Below are 14,369 nucleotides of genomic sequence, written 5' to 3' on the forward strand. Positions count from 1 at the left end.
AGCGGCTTAGGTCGTTTTTTTTTTTTTTAAAAAAAAGCTTGGCAAAGCCGCTATAATTCTTAGCGGCTTACATGAATAACACGAATTTTGCAACTCCAATAGCTACTGGATATGGTTTGTGTGAATTTTTGATGAAGAATTGGTAAAGCCGCTAAGAAGATTAGCGGCTTTGTTGAAAATCTGCGAAAAAAAAAAGAGTGATGACGTGGACACCATACACGTAAATAGTTTCAACACAACACTAATTACCTAATTAATTTGCTTAATAACGCTAATTAACCAAAAAAATCTCGATCTCTGGTTTGTTTTCATATGGGTATATACGTACAAAGTGAGCATGGTTTCTTACAAGTTACAATCCATGCATGTTAACATGAATAAGCATGGTTTCTTACAATCCATGCATATTAACCCGATCCGACTTGACTCGTCTCAAACCCGGCTCAACTGAGCTGATTGCCACCTCTACTTACAAATTTACATGCGTGCTTGATTTTGAACCCTATAGTTAGCCTGAGTAACAGGCCCATATGTGTCTCAGGTCTACATTGGACCAAGTCCCTTATGCGTTAGTGCGTTACTATTTCGATTACAATCCCAATCGAGCCCACATAAAGTTATGGCATTTATAGAACACTAACATTGATTGGAAGTTCAATAAGAATTATCAAGATTTTTTTTTTGGGTGCAAAAATGGGGTCAAAATGAAACAAATGATCAAAATAGGGCTTCTTTCAAAGTTATTTCCCAAAATTGGTCAACGTCAGCATCATACCTAGGCCTAGATTGAAGTCGCTCTCCTTCTAAATGACTATACAATTGGTCTCCCTTGTGACGGGTTACCATTTGTGACGGATATTTTGTGAGATAAAATGGTAACAAAATGGGTTAGTGGAGAAAGGGGACCACATAAATAGTGTTGCAGAGAGAGAAAAAGTGGGTACTTTGTGAAGTAAAATGGTATCCGTCACTCAAGAGTGACGGATATGTGCCGTCACAAACAAGAATTTGTGATGACTATATCATGGGTGATAATAAACTAGATGTTAATTAGGTCTGTGCTACTTGAACGCAAGTAGCCTGGCGGCTGAGCAACTTGGATACAAGTCGCTGAGGGGGACAACGGCTAAGAGGTCGGTATTTGCTTATTTTTGGCCAAAATTCTGACTGGTCACGCAGGGACGAGTAGCTCAGGGAGTGGGCTGGACTCAAATCACTCTCCCAGAGTCCCAGTGAGCGACTTTTTGAGGAACAATCGAGCAAGAATATTTTAGGGTTTCCAATTGTTTTTTGGTGGGAGGGAGGAAAGAATTAAACGAGAGAGGAGGGAGGATTTGGTGGAAAATATGCCCCGATGTAAGTCACTCAGCTCTTGTGCAACTGGGACTCAAGTCGCTTTCTCGCTGATCGACTTTATGAGAAGGCATAGCTTCGCTACAATAGAGCCTACGTGGACCTATTTTGAGCAATTTCTTTCAAAGTAGCCCCATCACGTTAAATTGTTTGTTATTTTTTTTTTTTTTTTGATGACGAGGGGGTTGAATCCCCCGGGCTCATGCATTCCCGCACCACCACATGGACCATGTAAGCCACCCCTTCGAGGCTGCAGTGGTCAAGTGGTCATCGCCCTAACTGGTAGTCGAACCCGGGACCTCTCAACTCCTGCATTTCTGCAAGCTTCAAGGTTTAACCCGGCTATTACTGGGCTAACACCACTTGGTTTTGTTTGTTATTTGACACTATTTTAGCAAATAAAATTACCTTATTGATTGAAAGAATAAAAGTCTCGTTGATTTTCAAACATGATGAAGTAATATACTTCTTGTGCTAGCAGTCGATCAATTCAATACTTGATCCAATCTTCCCCAAGCGCCATCCGTTTCAATCTTCATGTGTTTGAAACACATGATTAGTGTTGGAATATGTACAAGTAAGACTGCATACATCCAAACACGAGTAGGGCTAGAAACGTACCGCATGACTGCATACATCCAACTCCCCTTACACAATCATTGACATAAGTTTCGATTTCTATACAACTTAAATTACGAACATGGAATCATGGATGCTAAATAAACAGAATTAAATTCCATTGATAAACACTTTATTGCTTCTCTAACCCTAACAATCCATTTTCAAAGATTGTAGTCTAGAAATGTAGATAAAAACTTAATCAAAGACATTTACAAGAGAAGAAAACATCATTACAAACCTGATAAAACACTTCAAGTATAATCCCTCTATATTCCTCCGAATTCATCGAAATATAATTATTCAACAAATACCTAAGATCATTAGGTTCTTGCAATTTATTTGCTAATATAACTTCAACCATGGACCTCCTAAAATCTTGCCTTGGATCATCACTACACTTCTCCATCGCAACAACGAAAACCAATCTTTTGCTACTAGTACTACTAGTTCTTCTACTATTACTAGTACTACCAACCATTTTCTGCTTCCTTTTTCGCGCTTCCATTAACCGTCTTGCTTGTTCTCGTTCTTCTTCCCCTTGTTTGATCATTTGGTCTAATCTTTCTTGGACCATGTAATGTGCTAGGCTTGAGATCGTTGTAAGACGGTCTGACGACCTTAAGTTCTCACCTTCTTCTACTGTCGACGACGAGACACTAATTCTACAATTAGTGCAGCAAAATGCTCTGTTCACTCTGTTCTTTTGGAAGTGCATTTTATGCTTAGACATTAATACTAAGTGGCTAAGATGTTCAGTGTGACTTAATGGTGTTTAATTATGACTTTATCAGGATAATTAGTCCCTTAATGAAGTGGGGCCGACTTAATTATTTTTCTTTGGTGCGTACCATTTGGTTTAGTCCTGATTCGAGCCGAGTAGAACCACTAGGGCAGTAAAGCTCTCCCTCGTGAGCTTTAACACGGCTACATTCTCTGGGCTCGAACACAAGACTTCTGGTTAAGTTAAAACAATCTCTTACTAGTTGATCTAAGTGCTCATAGGTGGGGTCGAGTTAATTATGATAGGTAAGTATGCGCCTGACATTCTGATTCTGAGGATATTGAAAGAGATTAGGAAGGCATATGGGAAACATTGTGTATTTAAGTTAGATTGATTATTGTAGTAATTAACAGTTGATTAACTAATTTAATTAAGGGTGTAATTATGATGTTTTGTTTACCTTTTAGTGAACTGAAGTAAACTTTTGTACTATTTCATTAGTTGGCAAAATATGTTTGCTGGAAAATTGATCTACTTGTAGTATAGGGGACCATGTTTTATCACATTTTATCTTAGGGTAGTAATGCTAAATATGATGATAAAGGGCATTTTTCATGTACTTTACATCTCATGTTTGCACATTTTCATGGTTTCTACATTTTACCTTCTAGGCTCAAATGCATGCTACCGTGTCACATTATACAACATGCAAGTATTTTAGTTGAATGGTTTTTTTATGGATTTATTCAAGGATAATGTTAGGACGTCATCATGTAGTAGTGATCCCGATAACACCTTTATTTAGTGAAGTTTGACGTCATCATGTAGTAGTGATCCCGATAGCCCTTTATTTAGTGAAGTTTGACATATTTCCACATAGATCTCGGTCTAGGCTCGTCTTCGCTCTTTCTTCATCAGTTGGGGTCTTTTCCTTCCGTCTTGACGTGAGGAGTTCGATAAAGCATTCTTCTCTCTCATACTACGGTTTGTTTTTTACTTTCGCTTGCGTTCGTTTATTGTCTTATCGCTTACTGCTCTAGGATTGTGGTTTGATCGTTTTTGATGGGAACAAACCCTAATCGAAGACCGGAAAAGGAGATTATGGGCAGCGATGGTGGAGATATTGAGGGAATTTTCGAATGGGAACCAAGGGAAGGGAGGGAGAAATTAAAACACAACCTAACCCTAATAGGGAAAATATGGACGACTAAGACGGTTAACGCAAAAGCAGTGATCGATACTATGACGAAACTCTGGAACTCTCCTAAACCGATCATAGGCAATATCGTGGATGTTAAGGAGAAAATTTTTGTGTTCAAATTTCCTGATTTGAGGGAAAAAGAGAAGGTCCTTGCAGGGCAACCTTGGCACTTTGATAAATCGGTGTGGTGTTTCAATGAGCCCAATGAGGACGGGAAGATGACGGACGTGCCACTACATCGACTGCCGATTTGGGCTCGCATATATGATCTGCCTATTAGTGGTCGTAGTAATGATAGCAATATTCAAAGGCTCAGTGGACAATTGGGTACGTTTGTTGCTAAAGGGGAGGATGAGGAGGATGGGGTTGATAGGGCTATTCGAATCCGTGTGCTGCATGATGTTCATAATCCAGTGAAATCATCAGTGGCTATTAAGATGCGAGGGGGAGATGTGGTTCGTTTTGATGTTAAATACGAGAAGCTTCCAAATTTCTGTTATGGATGCGGGTTGATAGTTCACGGTGAAAGGGATTGTGATGAGGGTCCATATGAAGAACATGAGTTAAGGTTCGGTGACTGGCTTCGTGCTTCCCCAAGAAAAAGTTTAGAGTTGCAGGCACGGCTCACACGAAAGCAGCTAAGAACCTAAGCGAGGTGTTTGAAGCAGAAAAGAGTAGAAAGGAGGAACTTGATATTGAAACCATGATCAACAAATTACAAAATATTGCGGTATCCTTGCGACAAAAGAAGAATAAACAAAGGGAGGAGGAAGGGTCTGGTGTAGATGTGGTTGTGTCTAAGGGTGGAGACCAAGGGAGGGATAGGGTGGTATGGGGGGTCTGTCAAGCAGTGGAAGAGGAAGGAGGGATGGAAGAAGGCGAGGAGTGTGCGGTGGAGAAGGGGGAATTGGCTAAGGGGACTGAGGAGAGAGGGAAGGGCAGCAAGGCCGGGTCAAAGCTTGGTACATGGACGAGAATTCAGAGGGTAAACATGGCGGAGGAGGTGCAAACGTCACTGGAGGAAAGTGTGGACTGGGTGGGGACTAAAAGAAGGAGGAATGGGGAGGAGGAGGATGAGGGGTGTGTGACAAAGAGGCTTCATTTCGATATGGATGTGTTTTCATCTGAGGCGGAGGTTGAGGGGACTCAACCCCGCCGGGCCCAATAAGTCTCTTGAGCCTTAACTGCAGGGGCCTGGGCAACCCGGCTGCGGTAGGCGGTTTATGTAATTTACTCCGAAAGGAGGCCCCGAGTTTTGTTTTCTTGTGCGAGACAAAACTTTGTAGTACAGAATTGCACAAAATTAGGAGCAGGCTAGACGATTATGAGGGGTATGCGGTTGATTGTGTGGGCAAATCAGGGGGGTTGGCGTTTTTATGGAAAAGAAAGTTTATTTGTTCGATTTCTTCTGCGACGGTGCATTATATAGATGTCGAGGTGGGAGAAGGAGAGGAGAAATGGCGGGTTACGCGGTTCTATGGGTGGCCGGCTATCCAAGACCGTCATTTGTCATGGCAACAGTTAAGGATTTTAGCTTCGTCTTCATCTTTGCCGTGGCTTTGCTTGGGCGATTTTAACGAGATCCTATACTCCACAGAAATGAAAGGGGGATCGCGTGTGCAGTGGCAAATGAATAATTTTCGAGATGCGGTTGATGAGTGTGGGTTGCGTGACCTACCATATGAGGGGTATGAATTCACGTTTGATAATGGGCAAGGGGGTGATGCGAATAGGCAATGCCGCCTAGACCGAGCCATGGTTACTGGGACATGGTCGGATTCTTTTCCCTATGTTAAGCTCTTTCATCTTGACCGGGAATGGTCTGATCATGCACCTATAAAGGTACTTCTCAATGGGCATGGGGACTCGGATGGGAGGGCTCCTAAGCGGTTTCGATTCGAACAAATATGGGTAGGACAAGACGGATGTGAAGATGCGGTGAAGAGGGCGTGGGATGCTGGGGATTTTGAGCTGATGTCCACGCTCCAACAATGTGCGAGTGAGTTGCAGAAATGGAAGGGAGTTAGCATTGGAAAGGTTATGCGAGACTTGAAAATGAAGAGGGCACGGCTTAAAATTTTGAATGAAGGAGGCAGGTCTATAAGGGAAGTGAATGAGCGACGGAAAATTGTCAAAGAAATTGCGGAACTACTTCGACAGGAAGAGTGCTTTTGGAGGCAAAGATCTAGAGCTCTCTGGCTTCGGGATAGCGACAGAAACACAAATTTTTTTCACCAAAAGGCGAGTCAGAGGAAGGAGAAAAACCATATTGCGAAACTGGTGGATGAACGGGGGCGGGTAGTGAGTGATTCGCAGGGCATGACAGCATGTGCAGTGAGCTATTTTCGAGGTCTTTTCACATCCTCAAGGCCAGAGAACTTTGATCATTTACTAGTAGGTATTGAGGGGAGAGTGACGGATGCGATGAATGAGGCCTTAAGGGAGGAGTATAGAGGAGAGGAGGTGGCTGAGGCGCTGAACCAGATGCACCCTTTGAAAGCTCCTGGAATAGACGGTATGAATGGTCTTTTCTATCAAACTTATTGGCATATCGTTGGACCCTCCGTGACCCGTTGTGTTCTTAATATTCTCAATGGAGCCCCTTTTCCCGAAGGTATGAATGAAAGGAATATTGTTCTTATCCCGAAGAAAAAAGAGCCAGATAAGATGAAAGATTTTCGCCCTATTAGCTTGTGCAATGTCGTATACAAATTAGTGTCAAAAGTGCTTGCGAATAGGCTGAAAACTTTTTTGGGAGATATTGTCTCGGAGAACCAAAGTGCCTTTACCCCGGGTCGGCTTATAACTGATAATATTCTTGTGGCCTTTGAACTCTTCCATTATATGAAAAATTCACGTGGCAATGGTGCATGGGCACATGGCTCTTAAATTGGATATGGCCAAGGCGTATGACAGGGTGGAATGGGGTTTTTTGGAGTCGGTCTTGATTAGACTCGGTCTTGATGTAAGGTGGGTTAGTCGGGTTATGGCTTGTGTTAAAACCGTGTCTTATAAAGTCTCGGTTAATGGGCTGTTGTCTGAGAGGTTTGTACCTGAGCGAGGTCTTCGTCAAGGCGATCCGCTGTCCCCGTATCTGTTCATTTTATGTGCGGAAGTATTGTCGAGTCTTTTAAGGCGAAATGTCGAGAGGGGAGTGCTAAAGGGAATCCGTATTTCTCCACATTCTCCGACTGTTTCACACTTGTTTTTTGCAGACGATAGTATCATTTTTACGAGGGCAAATGAGTCGGAAGCAGGGATAGTGCGTGACACTCTTCGGGAGTATGAAATGGCTTCTGGGCAGCAGGTGAATCTTGACAAAACTACCATATCTTTCAGTCGGGGTACTTCTTTGGCTCGGAGGCAAGGGGTCCTGGGTGTGTTGAATGTGAGGGAGGTACAGGAGCAGGATCGTTATCTTGGGTTGCCAACGGTTATTGGGAGGTCGAAACAAGTGCTCTCTAGGCTGATTCGGGACAAGATTAGTAAGCGATTACAAGGATGGCGGGGTAAGCTACTCAGTAAGGCAGGGAAGGAGATACTCATAAAGGCCATTGGCCAAGCAGTTCCAACCTTTGCGATGAGTGTGTTTAAGCTACCTGTTAATTTTTGTAACGAACTTCGGTCTCTTGTCTCGCGTTTTTGGTGGGGTACGGAGAATGGGAAGAGAAAGATTCCTTGGGTGGCATGGAGTAAGATGTGTCGGTCTAAGAGTCAGGGTGGCATGGGTTTCCGTGATTTTGAAAAGTTCAATTTGGCCTTACTCGGGAAGCAGGTGTGGAGGTTGATGACGGAGGATAGTTGTTTGATGGTTCGGGTTCTAAAAGGGAAGTATTTCCATGATAAGGAGTTTATGGAGGCCGAGCTTGGTGCGAATCCCAGCTATACTTGGCGGGGAATATGGGAGGCTAGAGAGGTAGTGCGGTTAGGGGCAAGAAAAAGGATCAGGAATGGCTTGAACACGCGGGTTTGGTGTGATCCGTGGGTTCCTGGAACGAGCTCGATGAAGATCATTTCACCACGAGGAATGGCGAGTGAGGATATGAAAGTGGCTGACCTCTTTGATGAAGCTGGGCACGGCTGGGACGAGGACAAGGTAAACCATCTTTTCCTTCCTTTTGAAAGTTCTCGGGTCTTACAAATCAACCTTAGCGACTCTAGACCGAATGCTGATTGGTGCTGGGGACCGGATAAGTACGGGGAATATATGGTGAAGACAGCTTATAGGCTTCTTATGGAGGAGTGTCATAGGGAGGAGTCGGGTCAATCACATTACGAGAAAGAGAAATGGCTTTGGGGCAAAATTTGGAAATCTCCAGTTCTACCTCGAGTCAAAGTGTTCTTCTGGCAGCTATGCAATGATGCCATAGCTACTCGGAAGAATATAGCAGCCCGTATGGAATTGACGGATAACACTTGCCCTCGATGCTCAAATTGCGTGGAGACTTGTCTCCATGTGGTTCGAGATTGTGGGTGGGTGGAAGGGATATGGGAGGGGTTGGGGTTGGATGTTATGCCTGAGGCGGGTGGTGGGAGAGTGGGCGGAGGAGGTTCTGAGAGGCATGGATGCGAGGGAGTGCGGTCTTTTTCTGACTGGGTGTTGGGCTATCTGGGAAAAGCGAAATAAGGTGTTGTTCGATGGTGGTGATTGGCGTGGTGAAGAGGTGGTGCGGAGGACGAGAGAGCTCATGTGGGAGGCAGAGGGAGTGACGGGTGGAGGTGTGACAAACACGGGAGAACAGATGGTGGTGAAAGAGGGGAGTCGTTGGGAAAGGCCGAGGGAGGGGTGGCACAAGATCAACGTTGACGCGGGGGTAGCTGAAGGGATGGGAACGGGTTTGGGAATGGTGTGTCGAGATGAAGGGGGTAGCGTGCTATGGGGAGTGGCTGTGCAGGAGAGGAGGACCGTCTCACCGGAGATAGCTGAAGCGTTGGCGGTGTTACATGGACTAAAGGAAGCTAGGGCTGCTTGAATTCAGTTAGTGGTGCTTGAGAGCGATTGCAGAGGAGTGATCGAGGACCTTAAAAGCCGTCGATCAGGGAGGAGCGAGATTTCTTTAATTTACAAGGATATTTTAAGTATTTGTAATTCTTTCGTTTCTGTTTCTTTTTCCTTTATTCGTAGAAATTTTAATAGAGTAGCACATGGACTTGCTCATACGAGACCATGGCTTGCTGGTAAGTGTAGCTGGCAAACGGACTTTCCGGACTGGTTGTTATCTTTGGCTTGCGATGATTTAATAGAAAGGAATTAACCCTTACGGGTTTTTATCAAAAAAAAAAAAAAAAAATGCAGGCCTGGGTCGGATTCACGCAGTTTAGACGGGCTAGTGACTTAGGACTTCGTAACACAACTCGATTGGCAAGGTATAGTTCAACTATGTACACAAACTTCTCTAAGAATGGATGAAGAATTAATTGTGAGACCTTCATCAATAATACAAGCTTACTTTCTTAGACTCCAAACTTTATGTAGGTAAGGCTAATTTTTTTGGGTACAATGTACAAATGTAGGTAAGGCTAACTAAAGTTAGAAAAAGAGTACCACTAAAGTTTAGATGCATTGAATAACGGATTATAATTATTTGATGAAATGCTTCATAAAATTATTGTATGTTAACCATTAATCATCAATCGAAAAGTTTATAACTTTGGGAAGGCAGAAGAAGAATCAAATACTCCAAAAAAAAAATGATGATGAATTTGTATTCTCAAATCGTGTTAAAGTGAGAAAATAAGAGGAGATCCATTGAAACAAGACTTAATTTTCCTTCTATGCTTTGATGAAATAAATCAATAAAATTCTTTTAATTGATAATGTAAGGGATTGACTACATAATTACTCACTTTTTGTTTGATTTGATTCCGTAAGACCCTAATTAAAATTAGTTTCTCCACAACTTCGTCTTATAAAATAAACAATATGATCATTGATCTTACATTCATATTCCCTCTAAATCAATTTATTAGTTTAAACTTTCTTCATATAAAAACGAAATGAAGGGATGTGAAGCATTTACATTGCAAAATTGTGATTGTATTGAAGCAACAATGTTCTTTGTTTGGAGTCGAGGACTCAGAACTTAAATGCATGTGTACTGGATTAGGACATGTACAAGGATTGTAAATATCCTTATTTTGAGGAAAACAATGAATTGAAATAATAGAGCGATTACCTACGCCCGATAAGTTAGTCTCATGATTGAGAATGATCTACATGCAAAAAGTTGGAGTTACGGAGTGATATTTATCTTATTACGCATTAAAAAATACTCCATATAAACACGTAATAATTGAATTCATAAAAGGTTATCGGGTGTAGGTTATAGCGATATTATTTCTCAATTTGGAGAAATAATATCGCCATTATCTATACCCGATAAGTTGTCTCGTGAGAATTTAATGATTACGCATTAAAGTCATATCTTAGATGCTTAATAATGCCTTGAATATGATAGTGCCGCTTCAAATGACGATCACGGGGGTATGTTTATGGGCTTACCATAATTCTGGTTATGTTTTAGCTTAGGGAGTCCTTTTATATATACTCCCTTGACCTGTAGTTATGCATATCATAACTTTTACCATTTGAAATCACTAACCCCTCAATATCAATAAAATATCTCTCCTTTTGCCGGTGGACGTAGCTATTATCACATCAATAATAAACCACGTAAATTTGTTGATCTCTTTTCTTGGAGCATCTTTGTAATTCATACTCAAATGTTGTAAAGGTAATTACAAATACACCCTCTTTATACAAATTAAATTCATCATTAATTTAACTAATACTTACTCAAAGATATAGGAGGAGAATAATGTAGAAGGTTATTATCAAAAGGTTGCAACCATTGATCAGCCTCAATGTAAGAAACGTTAAGAAAAGGAGCAACTAATGTGTCGTTAAGCTTTTGCTCATAAGACACCCTTGAACTTGTATCTGCACCTACTCCTGTGCACTTGTACTCCCCGTAGAACACACTCCTGCATCGTATTATCATCTCTTAGTTACATCATTTCAAATTAAATGACGTATTCAATTTTTTTGGATAATTAGGGTTATTTAGCAAATTAATTAGAGATTTAGGGTTCATTTCAAACTATTTGGGGTCAATGACCCACGTCATCACTTTTATTTATTTTTTCAGTTTTTGGGTAAAGTCGCTAAGGTCTCTAGCGGCTTGTATCTGTACCACTCTCCGGTTGGTGTAGCGTGTATTTGCAACATTTTGGTACTGAAATAGTAAAGCCGCTAAGGTCTCTAGCGGCTTATCCTTTACTAAGCTTAAATTATCATTTCTTTTGGTGTAATTTCAAAACATACAAACCGCTAAGAATATAGGTGCATTAGGTGGCTTCATGCATTCTTTTTTAAAAAAAAAAAAAAAAAAACTTAACAGTAGCATTTGGAAAGTGGTACACATATAAGCCGCTAGGAAGCTTAGCGGCTCAGCTAAAAATTGAAAAAGATGAATAAACTGATGACATGGACACATTGACCTCAACTAGTTTAAAATAGACTATAAATCCTTAATTAGTTTGCTAAATAACCCCTATATAAAAAAAATCGACATATTCACCATTACTTTTGTGCAATCTAGTCACACGAAACCGAAAACTCCCATTGCATTGGAAATGGTCTAAAATATATGATGATGAGCTAAAATGTACTATTTCCGTCTTAATTATGTGTTTACTTTTGATTTAAATACCCTCACACAAATAAAAAATAAAAATAAATAAATAACCGAGATAAAAGGAGTATATGCTCGTGACTTTAGTTACCGAAATCTCTCTATCTCATGTCTTGAAACTCTTAACCATGTATACATATCTACATTAGTGTAAGAAAAAGATGGCAGGATAAAAGGGAATAAAGTGTCAAGTGTACTCACTGATCATTGGTTGCGTTACCCAAGTCATTCCAACCATCAGGCGAGATAATATCAGTCATACTTGTGTAAGCAAATATGACTCGAGAAAATGCACGCCATGCTCGCCCTAGCCATATTCTTCCGGTACCACCAATGGTACAGTTGTAGAATACAAACCCTGAGTTTTCGTCTTGTGATGCTCTGCCACTCGCTGTTACTGCCCCGTTTATGAACCGTTGCCCTGGTTGAACCGGACTTGCTATTGATATCAACCCACAATTCTACCCGAATCATGCATGACAAATCGACAACAAAAAAAAACCTTAGTCCACAGTAGACAGTACTTTTAGTGTGCATAGGGTAAATCCTCAACACGTGATGTAATATAATCGCGGTCACCATCCAAATCATTTGTTTTACATGGGAACAATTCGAACATTAATTCGCGTAAATAATTAAGAAGCTGGTAAATTGCATGTGTCATATACACGTTTACTTGTTGCACCATGCAACCTATTCAAAGATCACTAAGAACATTACTTGAAGCCTAGAATAATCAGAGCAAAGTAGTATAGTGTATTCGATTCTTTTCTTTTCTTTTCTTTTTTAATGATGATAATTGGTAATTTAGGAATTGGACAAGTTATAAGAACTGTGTTGGATTATGTCACAATCTCACTTTCCTAGTTGGTATGTAAGGGTTTTAGAACATGTTTGTTATTGTAATTACCTCATAAAATGATCTTCCATTGCCAAAGATAAAATCAATGGAACCTTGAATGTAACAATCCTTGAAGTAATGACGGCCTCTATCATCGTGAAGGGTGTCTTGGGCTCCAAAGAAGCCACAACCCCAAAAGGCGGCCATATCTCCTCCTATTCTGATCGCCACTGCTTGCGCTCCCACAATGCCAGGGCCTGGCATTGGAGCTACATTCTACCACATCATAAATTACTTGCATGAGTAAGAATAATGCTTATAAAATACTTTAATTTTTAAGAAAATTATATGTGCGCATAATCACATACAATGAAACTAATGTTCTTGGCAATGAAGTTAGACGAAAAAACTTGAACAGAGCCACTGTAGAAGGTGCCATGTGAAGAGTTGGCTGTATCGTTCCACATAATTCCGGTGTTGAGGTAGCCTTGCCCTTGAAACGTGATGTTTGGTTTGTTTCTTGGAACCATCACTTTTTCGCTTAAAGAAAACATCATAATATTACAAACATCAGTCAGTTTTGTGTAAGACCGTTTTATATATGGTATGATACTATGATGTTACAGTTACACGCTTATAAGACCGTGTACGCAAGTTTTTACTGGTAATTTGTAAGGACGAGATTATAAACATACTTGTACATGCCGGAGTTGATCCAGACAATGATTCTTTTCTGGCTAAGTACAGGAGCAGCATCAACAGCAGACTGTACAGTAGTAAAGTTACAGCATCCTTTCCAATCAACACACAAAGTTGATGTTGTATTCGAGTCTGGAGGAGGAAAATCAGGCGGGAAATCTTCGCAAATATCGACTGTGTCACTATGATCTTTGTGGTGTCCATTATCATGTCCACGATGATGATGATGATGATGATGATGATGATGAGAATGACGAGTTGAAGTTATTATGAGCTGATATTTTGTGAAGTTTTTCAAGATTGGTAGCATATGATCGACGAAATGAGTTGTGGAGGTTAATGATAAAACAATGGCTAATAACAGCACAAATGTTGGATATTTGAGACTAATCATGATAATGTGAAATACAGGGGAATGAAATAATTGTGAGAAATAAAAAGAGAGAATATATAAGAGAGAGCTTGAAGTGCAAGCATATAATAACATGACTTGCAAATCACCCTGGTTAGTGGAAATATATGCATCGCTTATATGCGTGAAAGATTGGCCAAGTTGCTAAGATATATACCACCCTGTTTATATGATCTCATTGTAGCACCATGCTAAAGGGTTTCTGTACAAAGCAATGTCGTTATGTCCTTAGTTACATGTTTGAGAAGCCTAATTATATTGTGGGAAATTCTACTTTATATCCTTGTAAACTTTGTAAGTAGTGTTAGGCGAAGCTCCATTTTGTAAGTAGTGTTAGGGGCCGGGAACGGCCAAGGAGAAGCTCTACTAAGTTTCTATATTATGGTTCTTTCTTGTCACGCACATACTATAAGGCTATCCGACAAAGGGATAGAGCCCAACTCCGGCAACACCTCCGTGTATAGCATAAATCTAGCACTTCCTCCAATCCAATCCAATCCAAACTACTCATCTGACTTTTTACGTTTTACGAAACGACACTTTGACCACTTTTTTGTTTATTTACATATTGTTTTTGTTTGTCAAAATTATAATTTTCCGAAACCTCTTTTTATAATAAACGTAAATATGTTAATTTTACGTATAAATTTTAAAAATTTGATTAAATATAATCGATGTCAAAATTTAACAAGGTTGAGTTTAAAAAGTGAATAGGTAGTTTGGATTGGATTGAAGGGAGTATAAATTTTGAAAACACTTCTTACGCCCCATTTTTCAGAGATAAGCTCAATTTACTTTAGTTCAGTTCATTATTTAGACTCGACAAG

At 40.5% G+C, this 14,369-nt stretch overlaps 2 protein-coding genes across 2 annotated transcripts; one reads left to right on the forward strand and one right to left on the reverse strand.

Annotated features, from left to right (window-relative positions):
• Positions 1-3,757: 3,757 nt before the first annotated feature.
• Positions 3,758-4,546, forward strand: LOC141637988 (uncharacterized). The gene has a single exon (XM_074447431.1). The coding sequence runs from the start codon at positions 3,758-3,760 to the stop codon at positions 4,544-4,546; it is 789 nt and encodes a 262-aa protein (XP_074303532.1).
• Positions 4,547-10,563: 6,017 nt separating this feature from the next.
• LOC141629033 (putative pectinesterase 8) lies at positions 10,564-13,710 on the reverse strand. Its single transcript, XM_074442110.1, has 5 exons — positions 13,127-13,710; positions 12,800-12,971; positions 12,501-12,707; positions 11,792-12,051; positions 10,564-10,880 (listed from the first exon to the last, which is right to left on the reverse strand). Exons 1-5 carry the CDS (start codon positions 13,615-13,617, stop codon positions 10,682-10,684), a joined length of 1,329 nt encoding a protein of 442 aa, XP_074298211.1. The 5' UTR covers positions 13,618-13,710; the 3' UTR covers positions 10,564-10,681.
• Between the last annotated feature and the right edge of the window lie 659 nt (positions 13,711-14,369).

This window comes from Silene latifolia, chromosome 2 (assembly GCF_048544455.1).
Source record: "Silene latifolia isolate original U9 population chromosome 2, ASM4854445v1, whole genome shotgun sequence".
NCBI lineage: Eukaryota > Viridiplantae > Streptophyta > Magnoliopsida > Caryophyllales > Caryophyllaceae > Silene > Silene latifolia.

What these genes read in the sequence shown, in the direction of transcription:
- LOC141637988 (XM_074447431.1), top strand. Translation starts at nt 3,758, where the DNA reads ATGGGAACAAACCCTAATCGAAGACCGGAAAAGGAGATTATGGGCAGC.
- LOC141629033 (XM_074442110.1), bottom strand. Translation starts at nt 13,617, where the DNA reads ATGTTATTATATGCTTGCACTTCAAGCTCTCTCTTATATATTCTCTCT. An exon ending in CCAAGAACATTAGTTTCATT is followed by an intron (nt 12,708 to 12,799) that starts GTATGTGATTAT and finishes ATGATGTGGTAG; the next exon opens with AATGTAGCTCCAATGCCAGG. An exon ending in GGTAACGCAACCAATGATCA is followed by an intron (nt 10,881 to 11,791) that starts GTGAGTACACTT and finishes AATACGATGCAG; the next exon opens with GAGTGTGTTCTACGGGGAGT.